Raw genomic sequence first — 14,427 nt, 5'->3', positions numbered from 1 at the left:
ATTGAACAGATTGCTTTTGAAATTAAAAAAAATTAATATGACAAAATGCAATATAAAGTTTAAATTCAAAAAAAGATGTATATTAAATTTAACAACTTTTCTTTGTTTCAGTAATTTAGACTGTGGGCATGAATGCTGGAGAATTGCCATGAAAGATTTTAGTCGAACGGATTGACTCCATGATTGTCAAACGGCGGGGAGAGAAACACAGATACAAACGCGCGCGCTCACTTACTCACACACACACACACACACACACACACACACACATGTACGACGGGCTTCTTTCAGTTTCCATCTACCAAATCTACTCACAAGGCTTTGGTCGACTCGAGGCTATGGTAGAAGACACTTGCCCACAGTACCATGCAGTGAAACTGAACCTGGACTCATGTCTTTAGGAAGCAAACGTCTTACCACACAGCCACGCATGTGTCACATAAATTTATAACAAAGTATTAAAAATTCATCAGAACCTAAGATTCTGATACCCACTTCACACTCTCATAAACTATATTCTGAAACATGACGCTTACTCTAGATGGTTCGTATCGCATTCACTATTTAAACAGATGAAAAATAAATATTTCTTTCATAAACATGGATATTTGTAACATTAAGAGCAATGTTGTGTGAAATATATACCAGTGATTTAACATAAGTGTTAACGTTAAATTAAAAATTGAAAGTTAACCATCTACTTCCATATATATTATTGAATGTATGCATATATAAGGGAAAAAACTTAGAAGACAACAATGAAGACAACATTGGCTTTCTTCGAGACATATCGATTGATGATTGGAAAGTGATCTCTGATGCCATTTGGTTCGTTGCATGAATCCAATAGTTTGATAACATTCCAGTTTGCATGCTAAATATCATCTAATTGCTGGATGATTATTTTGTTTGATATGAGAAATTAAATGGGAGTTACAAAGGGTAAAAGATGGATTAAATTTGTTACATTAGGGATAGTAAAACATTAATAAAACATTAATAAATCATCTCACTCACCGGTCTATAACAATCATAGTTGGTACACTTGACCTTCCCATTCGAACACCGACAAACATTGCATTTATCTTGAGTCATGAATGTTTCTCTGTTTTTGTAAGTTTTTCCATAATACTGGCATGTTGTTGGGGGACAATACATTTTAGTACAAACTACACGACCAAACTGTCCACATCTACACGCATTGCAGTCATCTTTAAATGTTTCACCGACAGAATAAGTTTTTCCTTTGTATGTACAAGGTTTGTCACATGTTTTTTGCTCACAATTCACTCTCCCATCAGAAGTGCACTGACATTTGTTGCAATCATTATACCATATAGAATCAATTTCATAACGCTTACCGTTGTAATTACAGGAACACAGAATTTTAGTGCAGATAACCAAACCATTAGATTCACAGGTACAAACATTGCAACCGATTTTAAATGAATCACCTATTTGATAGGTGTTTCTATTGTAATTGCAGTTACATGGGTTATTAGTACAGCTTACTCTTCCATTCGCTTCACACTTACATGTATTACAGCCCTCTCTAAGTGTTTCGCCTACGTTATATATCTGGTTGTTGTAAGTACATTTGCAAACGTTGGTAGAACATCGAACGTAGCCAGTTGATAAACATTGGCATTGGTTGCAATCTTCCGAAAATTTATGATCAATTTGATAAGTTTGTCCTTTGTGTATACATCGACACGGTTTATTTGTGCACTCAACTTGTCCGTTATGTTCACATTTACAAGTATTGCAATCATCGCTGAATTGTGCTCCGAAATTATAAACTCTGGTTTTGTAAGTACAGGTACATTGATTTGTGGTGCAGTCTACAGTACCATCGGCTTTGCATGTGCACGTATTGCAGTCTTTTCTAAATGTAGCACTTATTTGGTAGGTGTTTCCATTGTAAATACAATTACATGGCTTATTTGTACAGCTTACTCTACCGTTCGTTTCGCACGTACATGTATTACAACCCTGACTAAATGATTGACCTACATTATATATCTGGTTGTTGTAAGTACACTTGCAGACGTTGGTAGAACATCGAACGTAGCCAGTTGATAAACATTGGCATTGGTTGCAATCTTCCGAAAATTTATCATCAATTTGATAAGTTTGTCCTTTATGTATACATCGACACGGTTTATTTGTGCACTCAACTTGTCCGTTATGTTCACATTTACAAGTATTGCAATCATCGCTGAATTGTTCTCCGAAATTATAAACTCTGGTTTTGTAAGTACAGGTACATTGATTTGTTGTGCAGTCTACAGTACCATCGGCTTTGCATGTGCACGTATTGCAGTCTTTTCTAAATGTAGCACTTATTTGGTAGGTGTTTCCATTGTAATTACAGTTACATGGCTTATTTGTACAGCTTACTCTACCGTTCGTTTCGCACGTACATGTATTACAACCCTGACTAAATGATTGACCTACATTATATATCTGGTTGTTGTAAGTACATTTGCAGACGTTGGTAGAACATCGAACGTAGCCAGTTGATAAACATTGGCATTGGTTGCAATCTTCCGAAAATTTATCATCAATTCTATAAGTTTGTCCTTTATGTATACATCGACACGGTTTATTTGTGCACTCAACTTGTCCGTTATGTTCACATTTACAAGTATTGCAATCATCGCTGAATTGTGCTCCGAAATTATAAACTCTGGTTTTGTAAGTACAGGTACATTGATTTGTTGTGCAGTCTACAGTACCATCGGCTTTGCATGTGCACGTATTGCAGTCTTTTCTAAATGTAGCACTTATTTGGTAGGTGTTTCCATTGTAAATACAGTTACATGGCTTATTTGTACAGCTTACTCTACCGTTCGTTTCGCACGTACATGTATTACAACCCTGACTAAATGATTGACCTACATTATATATCTGGTTGTTGTAAGTACATTTGCAGACGTTGGTAGAACATCGAACGTAGCCAGTTGATAAACATTGGCATTGGTTGCAATCTTCCGAAAATTTATCATCAATTTGATAAGTTTGTCCTTTATGTATACATCGACACGGTTTATTTGTGCACTCAACTTGTCCGTTATGTTCACATTTACAAGTATTGCAATCATCGCTGAATTGTTCTCCGAAATTATAAACTCTAGTTTTGTAAGTACAGGTACATTGATTTGTTGTGCAGTCTACAGTACCATCGGCTTTGCATGTGCACGTATTGCAGTCTTTTCTAAATGTAGCACTTATTTGGTAGGTGTTTCCATTGTAAATACAGTTACATGGCTTATTTGTACAGCTTACTCTACCGTTCACTTCGCACGTACATGTATTACAGCCCTTTCTAAATGTTTGACCTACATTATAAATCTGGTTGTTGTAAGTACATTTGCAAACTTTGGTTGTACATTGAACGTACCCGGTTGCTAGACATTTGCATTCGTTGCAATCTTCTGAAAATCTGTCACCAATTCTGTAAGTTTGTCCTTTGTGTGTACATTGGCAGAGTTTGTTTGTGCACTCAACTTGTCCGTTATGTTCACATTTACAAGTATTGCAATCATCGCTGAATTGTTCTCCGAAATTATAAACTCTGGTTTTGTAAGTACAGGTACATTGATTTGTTGTGCAGTCTACAGTACCATCGGCTTTGCATGTGCACGTATTGCAGTCTTTTCTAAATGTAGCACTTATTTGGTAGGTGTTTCCATTGTAAATACAGTTACATGGCTTATTTGTACAGCTTACTCTACCGTTCGTTTCGCACGTACATGTATTACAGCCCTTTCTAAATGTTTGACCTACATTATAAATCTGGTTGTTGTAAGTACATTTGCAAACTTTGGTTGTACATTGAACGTACCCGCTTGCTAGACATTTGCATTCGTTGCAATCTTCTGAAAATCTGTCACCAATTCTATAAGTTTGTCCTTTGTGTGTACATTGGCAGAGTTTGTTTGTGCACTCAACTTGTCCGTTATGTTCACATTTACAAGTATTGCAATCATCGCTGAATTGTTCTCCGAAATTATAAACTCTGGTTTTGTAAGTACAGGTACATTGATTTGTCGTGCAGTCTACACTACCATCAGCTTTGCATGTGCACGTATTACAGTCTTTTCTAAATGTAGTACCAATTTTGTAGGTGTTTCCATTGTATATACATTTACACGGTTTGTTAGAGCACTGCACAATACCGCTTCGTAAACATTCACATTGGTTACAATCATTACTAAATGTTTGTCCAACTCGATAAGTCTGTCCTTGGTAAGTACATTGACAGATTTTCTTTGTACATTCTAACTGACCGTTGCCTCTACAATAGCAAGTGTTACAATCCCCTTCAAATTTCTGGCCCACATTTAATACTTTTCCTCTGAAGTAACACTTACAAATGTTCTTTGTACATTTAACCTGACCGTTACTTAAACATTCGCATGTATTACAATCATCAGTGAAAGTTTGGCCGTTTTGATATCGTACGTTTTTATGATAACATCCACATCTATCGCTGTTACACTGCACTATTCCTGAAGTTTGACAAGTGCAAGTCTTACAGCCATCATTGAAATTCACTCCAACATTGTAGACTTTACCATTATACTGGCACTGACACACATTATTGGTACACTGAGCATATCCAGAAGAAAGACATTTACATCTATTACAGTTGTCTTGGAATTCTTCACCTTCTTGGTACTGCTTTCCTTTATACGTACATCGTTTAGTACAGTCTTTGTTGCTACATTGTATCTGGCCATCGTTTTTGCATACACATGTATTACAGGACTGCTGGAATGTCTGTCCTACTCTGTAACGTCTACCTTGATAGGTACATGAAAGTCGCTGCCCATAGTCACAACGTAAATTTGAACAAACTGCGTTACCATTTTTGTCACATGCACACGTGTTGCAGTCGATCATAAAGATTCCCTTATACGACTTTCCATTATATGTACATTCATCTGCAAAGAAAAGAAACAATGATTATTTCAATCAACTACTACCATGTTCTTAGAAAAAGAAAGGGTGTATATTCTAGCATGAGTATACGATTGTGTGCACAAAAAAACATTTGTAAGTATGCGATTGTAAGCACAAAAAAAATCATTTGCTCCCACGGAACAGAAGAGCACTTAAAAGGAAAATAAAAAGGGTTAATCGAAAAATCAACCGGTTAAAATATTGCCAGCTGCAATGCCTTCACTTGACCGACATAGCTTTACTGGAACCAAAGAAACTTTATCTTGAAAACTGCATGAAGTTTATCATCGATAGTCAAAAAACTGCAGAAGAAAAGTAGCCCATTGAGAAAAGTCAATCCCAAAATGTTCTTTTCACTCGCCAGAAAGCAAATAGGTCGCTGTATCATCTATTGGACCTCTAATAAATGAACTTGGCACTCTGTATAGTGGTGTAGAAGAGATGGTTGAGATTCTGCAGAAGCAATACTGCTCCACTTTCAGTAACGCAACCATGGTTAATCCTGACAGCACCAGTGAAACAAACCCCCACAACACCCTATCCGATGTACCATTTGACGCCCTGGATATCATATTGGTCCCCGTCCTATCTGTCCTCTTCAAAAGTCATGTTCGCATCACATCACATCACTCAGACAAAACTACTTCAACTCAACTGGCCCTACTCTCTTTAACATCATACCAAGATACATAAGAGAAGAAAAAAATCTTCTAATATTTAAACGGTTCCTGGACGAATATCTCCAACGAATTCCAAATAAACCACCTACCACTGGATAAATCTCTGCAAATAACTCTACTTGAATGAGCTATGGTGCTCAAAGAATGACTCATATGAAACACTTTTAAATGTCGTTTCCAGGTGCTGCTATTAAGTTAGACATAGCCTGGACCAATACTAACCGAAACTTATCTAAATATCTAAGCATATTATAAATTCTTAAAGAATAACATCGAGTGACATAATTCTTTAGAAATGGCTAGACATTTGAATTTCCACTCTTCCAATAAATAACTACTTGACCTTTAAACACTATCCATAAATTTATTCTCCACCAAGTCACCTATTTAACAATAATTATATTTGCATAGAAAAGCTAAACAATACCTTAACACATTAATACTATTTATACCTCTTGCTACTACCTCAATTACTATTATCAATATAAATAATATCATATATTCTCACATATGTATATCTACTGTTAACATAGTTCGTGCTGGTGGCACACAACGTTAAAGGGTTTCCCCAAAGATTAGTGCTATTTTTGAAACTCATTGTTGAAAGGTGCTGTTATTGTTAAATATTTTTGAAAATATTGTTGAAAAGTTTTTGTGAACATTTTGCTTTGTCTGCCTTTCGGCAGATTTGTTACCGTTTGAGGAGGGAGATCTTTGTGTTATTATGCATTCGTATACCGACATAGATTTCGCTGAGGAGGAATTGTTGAGATACGTTGATAGCATCAACAAAGTGAAGAGAGGAAAGAGTTTTGAAGCAGTGGCTGGTAATTCGAGAGAGGAGATGCAGATAAGTAAGGAAGAGTTGGAGAAGTTCAAAGAATTAATAAAAAGAGAAGCGCATGAAATTTCTGTGACCCCACCAAAGGAAGTAAGTCAAAGAGTGGAAAAAGAAACAATTGTGTATAAAACGTTTGGTTTGGAAAAGAAAAGGATAGAGATTGTATCAAAGGAGAAGATAGAGAAATGTCTGAAAGACATATGAAGTTACATTACATATGTTACCAGAGGAAGCAAGTACGCCACAGTGGAGGTGTGGTTTAGAACAGAAAAATGGGTCAGAAATACGGCAGAGGTGGTGCCCCTCCCAACTTACCTTGAGAGATGTGCTTCCAGGGTAAGGGTGGAGGAGATGCCGCCGGAAGTAGAGGTTGACTGGAATGTGGCAGCCATTATAATGGGGATGGAGGATAAAAACTCCATCCTCCAAATTATCAAAGTCCTGCAACGTAACTGGCAAGGACAAGGGATTGAAATGATCATCCGAACCACACGAGAAGTGCTAGAGAATGTAGCTGAGACCATTTGGATAGGCCAAGACAGAAAATCGAGAGTGTTAGTGGAGGGCAGGAAACCGCAATGTTTCAAGCGTGATCAGAAAGGCCACATTAGAGCAGACTGCCCTCCACTACCAGCAGAAACACCACTAGTTGGCTCCGGTGAAAAAGTAACCGCACCTCCACTGACTGAAGGAAGAGAAAAGGTGGAGCAGCAAGAGACAGAGAATAGCAAGTGGTCTACAGTGACAGGAGGGAAAAGAAGAAAGAGAAAAGTTCACCACCCAAGAACTCCAGTCCCCACCCTTCCCCCGCTCCAGTCGCTCCAATCCCCACTTTATCTAGTCCTTCCGATGCAGACATCAATCACTTTCCCGCCCCACTCGCCACTAATCCCAATCCTGTCCCCACAGAAACACATGCAAACACGATAATTTGTCAAAGCCCCCAACATCTACCCCTAAGGAAAAAGAACCTAACCTTGACATACGATTCGAGAAAAAGCAAACTGGTGGAAGAAACTAAAAAAGGTAAATTTAGGGGACACTACCCTATATGTGAAATGTGTGCTAGTGGATAAAAGTAATTTCAAAAGATTAAAACAAAAATTCGGGCCGGACATTGCGGATCTATTCATAGAGGTTTACATAGATGCATTGCCTTCTGAAGTGGACTACAACGACATCTTGGAGTACGTAGTTTAATTGATTTTTGAACATTGTAATTAAAGGTTCAATGAGACTGCTTGGGAGTGGGGCTCGAGTAGGACTGCACCCGAAAAAAGTTATGCTCTACATTTAGTGGGATATAAAGTATGTCGTTTTTCATGAAGTATTAAACCAAAACCTTGGATTACTGTACGGAAATTTATACAGAACTCCTATGACTCCTATGTATACCACTATGGATTAATTAATTCTAATAAACACGGATAAACTTTTAAGAACGGTTTTCTTACTTTTATATCTCTGAAGAATGGTCATGCAACTTCAATATGATTTATCATTTCGATTGCATTTAGATAAGTCACATAATCATGAAACGATCGTAAGAATTTTTATATATCTTATTCTCTATTGTATATTCCTATTCCAATCATTTACGCAGTAGTATCTTATCTATGTTGATATACTTCTTGTGACTATTCCAAATATACTTGTTCCAATCTCTCTTATATTCAAATATATATACATATATATATATATATATATATATATATATATATATATATATATATATATATATATATATATATATATATATATGTACACGCATAGTATATATACATACACACAGGTATGTATGTATGTATGTATGTATGTATGTATGTATGTATGTATAGTCATTGGATTGCAGCTATGTTGGGGCATCACCTTCAGAGGTTTAGTCAAGTTAATTGACCCCAGTACTTATATTTTAAAAGTCTAGTACTTATTTTATCAGTTCCTTTTTCTGAACGGCTGCTGACAGGAGGTAAACAAGCCAATACCGGTTGTCAAGTGGTTGTGCACAAACAGAAAGCCATGCACATGTGTGTGTATGAACACACACACACACTCATATACATAATACATACATACATACGTAATCAAATCAATAAACAAACAATTAATAAAGAGAAAAAAGAAAAAAACGATCGTGAGGACGTACGCAAGCAATATATTAATTTGACGCTCAGTGCAAGGAGAGAGTTGTTAATGTTTCGAGCATAGCTCTTCGTCGGAAAGCGGAATGTCCAAAGAGAAAGAAGGAAAATAAGGGAAAATCGCTAACAATCTACGTACGGTTACATTTCTGAAGTGACCGAAAGTGGAAGGATAAAAAGCAAGTAGTTTCTGGGACAGGAGTGTGTGAAGATGGTAGGTATGCGTGTGTGTGTCACATTTAAAGTTATTGATCTCGATAGTCGTTCCTTCTCCGTTTTAGTTTTCTTCGAAATCTTTGGCTGCATTAAGAATATTTTTTCTCTGTAGTTTCCTATTCAATTACAACTACTTATCAACTTTCTATACGGATATTACATTTTTCAGATCATATTGTATCTTAAATTCAGTTCGTTAGAGTGCCTTTTCCTAAAACAGTTTTTTAAAGATCACACGCTTTAGAATTTAATCATCTCCCGTACGAACTGTATATTCTCGCCACCCCTGTTTGTGACATCAAAAGAGATATTCTATGCTTAGAGCATTTGCAAATTCTAAGGCCTCAAAATTGTTTACATGGTATCTCCAAAATATACCATATGAAAGACACATTTGTTGAAAAACTCCCCAACAGTGATAGTCCTTTAATGTGTCCTAAAGGGACTGAATTTACATAAACCATATACTCAACAATATTTTGATCTCTTAGTGGTCAATAAATAGTAACGTTTGGATATACACTACACTATATGTATATGTATATATATATATATATAGATATGCAGGGCAGGGAATCGTCAATTAGTAATAAAATTAATAATCAACAATTTATATATATATATATATATATATATATGTATGTATGTATGTATGTATTAGGTTGGAAAGAAAGTCCTGTCGCTTTTCATGATGAGTAAAGAAAGAAATTCTTCTTTGATCTTGATATATTTAACCGAAATAATATTTCTCCTTGTTATTGATAACACATTATCCCATCTATGTGGCAAATTGCTGATCCTCTGAACGTAAAATTCTTCAACTGTCGAAGCAAAGACAAACTTGATATCATTTAACCTCTTCGCAATAAATAAATTGTTTTCCCTCTAAATAATGTTACTATGATCTGAAAGGATGATTGATAGATGGAGCAAGGTCAGTGGACTAGGGAGGATAAGGCAAAACTTTCAAAGCTATAACCAAAATCTTTTCCTGGATGACTAGGATAATATGACTGAACAATGATTGGCACTTCTTCTGTAAATTTTTGCGCAATGCTTTCAGTTGACAATATTTCTTCACATTAACTGTTTCGTTTTGGTTTAATACTTCATGAAATACGACATACTTTATATCCCACTAAATGTAGAGCATAACTTTTTTCGGGTGCAGTCTTAGTTTGAGGGTGGTCTCTCCTTTTACACTGGATGTTAACTCTTATTGTTTTCATTTAATTTGATAATAGCGAATCCACTTTTCATCACTTCTGATGGTTCTACCGAAAAAAGCTCTGGGAGCCAGTCTATACTTCAGCGACAAGCAGAAAGCAACTATTTGATTAAGCTGAGGAGCTATCAGATGGTGAGGGATCCACTGACCAAGTTTAGATGCGTTTCCTTGTTAATGAAAGTGTTTTGTGATCAAGTGTGACTTGAATTGAAGTGGTTAGCTAATTCTGGTGCAGTTTGCTTTAGATTTTCCTCCACAACAGTTTCAGAAGCTCAATATTGACAGAACTCGGTCGTCCAGATCGAGTGGGGGAGTCTACTGGAAAAAAGTTTCTCGAGAAAAGCTGACCAAACCCTCGTTGACATGCTTGGACGCGGCAAGAAATATTAGCTTTATCTAAGGAAATAAAGCTTTAGCATTGCTTACTGTACTGTATGTAACCATTGCTTACCTAACGATGTGTATCTAAAAAGTACCCCCAACAGTGATCATGTCGAAAATGCAACAGAAAATGTTATCCAACCTTGTGTGTGTGTGTGTGTGTGTGTGTGTGTGTGTGTGTGTGTGTGTGTGTGTGTGTGTTTGTGTGTCTGTGCTTGTCCCCCAACATCGCTTGACAACTGATGCTGGTGTCGATTTGCTCGACTAAAGGCGGTGCTCTAGCATAGCTGCAGTCAAATGACTGAAACAAGTAAATGAATAAAAGAATATATATATATATATATATATATATATATATATATATATATATTATTTTATTTAAAAGAATTCCAACTCTGTTTTTTTTGTTTTATTTATATACTTGTAAAATTAATGTGGGATATAGAATATGGAATATATAATATATAATATAAAAATGGATGGTACAATGAAATGAAGTATTGAATGTCTTATTGAATATATGGAATATGTCTTATTGAATATATGAAATATTGACTGTTCAATATAAAGGATTAAATATATAAAGGCGAATACGTATTTTCTATACCTTGTGGTATTTCATCATGGCCGATTGCGTTTTTAAATTTTGGAATCTATTTTTTTCGAGAATTCTATTTTTGAATCATTTTGGAATCTTTTTTTTTTTTTTCTAGTTAATTTTAGTTAATTTTTGTTTATTATCAGATCATTAAAATGGGATGGCAAGTTCAGAAAAACGAGCATTTTCGACATCTTCTTCTTTTTGCTTTTAATCAAGGTTCTAAGGCCTGCTTGCGACATTTGTGCTGTGTATGGAGAGGGTGCCATAGCTGAAAGAACCGCTCGTAATTGGTATGCCAAGTTCAAAAATGGAAATTTTGACCTCAAAGGCGCACCTCGTTCTGGCCGTCCAGTTGAGTTCGATGAAGAGCGATTAAACCAACTTTTGCACGAAAATTCTGACAGAGAAAATGGAATGCTCCCATACTGCTATAGAGAAGCATCTTTACTCGATGGGAAAGGTTTTTAAATATGGAGCATGGGTTCCGCATACTTTAAGTGACAACAAAATCAACGAGCCACAGTCTCCGCTGGTTTGCTTGCTCGTCACCGCTCAAGTCATGGACACAAGCAACGATTTCTTTCCCGAATTGTTACTGGCGACGAAAAATGGTGTCTGTACATCAATATGAAACAGCGTAAGGAATAGCTTAGCCCCGGTAAACAAGCGACACCGCGCGTGAAACAAGATCTTCATCCGTGTAAAACGATGTTGTGCGTATAATGGGACTGGGAAGGGATTATCCATTACGAATTGCTTGAACGGAACCAAACGGTCAATGCGGAACTCTATGTTCAACAGATGGAACAACTCAACAAGGCTATTCAAGAGAAAAGACCTAATCGGCAGCATGGAGTTCTGCTGCACGACAACGCCCGCCCTCATATCGCCAATATGACCACGGAAGCCATTCAAACGCATGGCTGGGAAGTGTTGCCACACCCGCCGTACTCTCCTGATTTGGCACCAACGGATTTCCACCTCTTTCGATCTCTTTCAAATGCTATGCGCAGAGTTTCGTTCAATACTGATGCGGAACTGAGAGCTTGGTTGGATCAATTTTTCGAGTCGAAATCGGGTGATTTCTACCAACGAGGTATTGAAAATCTTGTTGAGCGTTAGGAAGAAGTTGTAAACAACAAGGGTGAATACATTATTGATTAATTAGTTGTTATTTTTTTTATTAAACCTTTTAAAAAATTTAAATTTTAAAAAACGGCGGTAGCTTAGTTGCCAACCTAATATATATATATATATATATATATATATATATATATATATATATATATATATGACGGACTTCTTTTAGTTTCGGTCTACCAAATCTGCTCGCAAGGCTTTTGTTGGTGTTGGCCTGCGACTATAGTACAAGACACCAAGGTGCCACGCAGTGTGACTAAGCTCAAAATCATCCGCGCGCGCATGCGTGCACACACACACACACACACACACACACACATCAAATATTATGTATGTTTACATACACTCAAACATACTCATACGCACACGTGCATACATACGTACGTATATTTTGATGCTAAGTATCAGATATAACACCATTAGGTAGTATTATCTTTAATTAGAACATGCTGGTAGGACTAGACTGTGATGATCAATCGTTGATAAATTAAACAAAACTATTGGAAAAACAAGAAATAGACATTGTATAACAAAATAATTTACTCACAGTTATAGCTGTTCACATATGAAATACCTACTATTACTAGTAGCAATTGGTACAGCATGATGGTCAGTTTCTTTCAGCCTCTTGCAGATTGGTGTGAGTTGACTTCCGAAGCAAGAACGGGTTTGACAAATGTCTCAAACGAACGATTTATATAGACCCCAATAAACGTGATCAACTACATACATTGAGGAAATTCATTAGTTTCATAAATTTCGTATTCGGAAAGAGCAAACATAAATTATTCATAAATCGATAAAATTTTTTTGTCTTGAAGGTATATTCCTAAAAATAAACTATTCATAAATGAGTTGTGGGTTTTTATTTGTTATGAAAACAATAGTATCAGAGCTGTTTCACAAGATGGTTTAATAATTTAATTAATTCACATCACGTGTCAGTTAATGTGTTTATAAACAGCAATGCTGTTAGTAACTTTTTCTTTTAAGAATAAGTAATATTCATTGATACTAAGAATACAAATGACTCTAATCAGGCTTTCATTTAAACGCTGAGAATATATTTTTTTCTAGTCTCCTGGTCATTAAACGTCCGCACCCAATGATAGGAAAATAATTTAGCTTAGGTTCACGTGTTTTACCACGGTTTTTTCGTATGACGAAAGTTTTTTGTCTTTCTTTTTATTGCTTTGTTCACAGGACACATTTACACTAATTTACGAAAATCTATTACATACTGTCTATACTACAGCACGTGCACTTTAAACTATTGTAAATTTCTACTAATTGCCAACTTATAAGTTGATGTTTCGCATTAGCCCTGGTGAAGTCATTTCCATACCTAATCATTATATTCTTTAGTAGGAGTTTTAAGTGTCCCTCTTGAACGGCTATGAGAAATACGTTTCTCCGAGTCAGGAGGGAGGTGGGGTGGGGTGTTGGTCCTACTAAAAAAAAACCGGGTAGCCGAGAAAAAGTTGGGTTTTTTCTGATCCAGAAGGCAGGCTGGTCGTTCTCGACCTGACATTCAGTTGTGGCAAGATAATCAGGCTAGTTGCTATTCATGCACCCAACATTATGGGCCCGCAAAGTGAATATTTTCGTGACCTGGGCAAGTTCCTGGCCTCGTCGCATTCGCTAGTATTGTTAGGAGACTTTAACACAATATGTGAAGCACACACAGATTGTGTTGGCTCGAACATGAACAGAAAATGTAACCCAGGCTTACGGGATCTGCTAAGTCACTTTCAGCTGGCAGATCCATATAGGTTGGAACACCCGAACACTCCACAGTGGACGTGGTCAAATAGTGACGGGTCTTCCAGAACATATCTAGATAGGATTTTAATTAGAGAAACAGATAAGTCCATAGTTAAGTGTCCACATTTTTTTCTAGTCAGCTACAGTGACCACAAGATGGTTACCTGTAAACTGATAATAGATAAGTTACATAGTCAGGGATCTGGCTACTGGAAACTCAATACGTCCCTTTTGGCGATTGAGGAATACAGAAAGCGGATCAAGATGTTAATACAGAGGGCATTGACAGATACCATCATTAATAACAAATGGTGGTACGCCCTAAAAAGAGCCATCAAATATGAGTCTATTAGGTTTAGCATACGTTTAGCTAAGAAAGGACGTAGAATAGGAGATGGTTTAGTTAAGGAACTAGAAGAAGCCTGGTAATGCGGACCAAGCGAAGGTGAAAAGACTGGATTTAAACC

The 14,427-nt window shown here is 36.5% G+C and overlaps 1 protein-coding gene across 1 annotated transcript in view; it reads right to left on the bottom strand.

Moving 5' to 3' along the window:
- The window catches only part of LOC106880124 (uncharacterized), a 13,016-nt gene extending 149 nt beyond the window's left edge, over window positions 1-12,867 (bottom strand). The window contains exons 1-2 of the mRNA XM_089351048.1: window positions 12,744-12,867; window positions 1,018-4,949 (exon numbers count right to left, since the gene is read on the bottom strand). Of these exons, the coding sequence (XP_089207174.1) occupies window positions 1,018-4,949; window positions 12,744-12,801 (3,990 nt within the window). The 5' untranslated portion in view covers window positions 12,802-12,867. The remainder of the gene's footprint in view (window positions 1-1,017; window positions 4,950-12,743) is intronic.
- Between the last annotated feature and the right edge of the window lie 1,560 nt (window positions 12,868-14,427).

Source organism: Octopus bimaculoides, chromosome 4 (genome assembly GCF_046866305.1).
Source record: "Octopus bimaculoides isolate indiv1 chromosome 4, ASM4686630v1, whole genome shotgun sequence".
In the NCBI taxonomy this organism is placed as follows: domain Eukaryota; kingdom Metazoa; phylum Mollusca; class Cephalopoda; order Octopoda; family Octopodidae; genus Octopus; species Octopus bimaculoides.
This window is presented reverse-complemented; position numbering and strand designations above follow the sequence as displayed.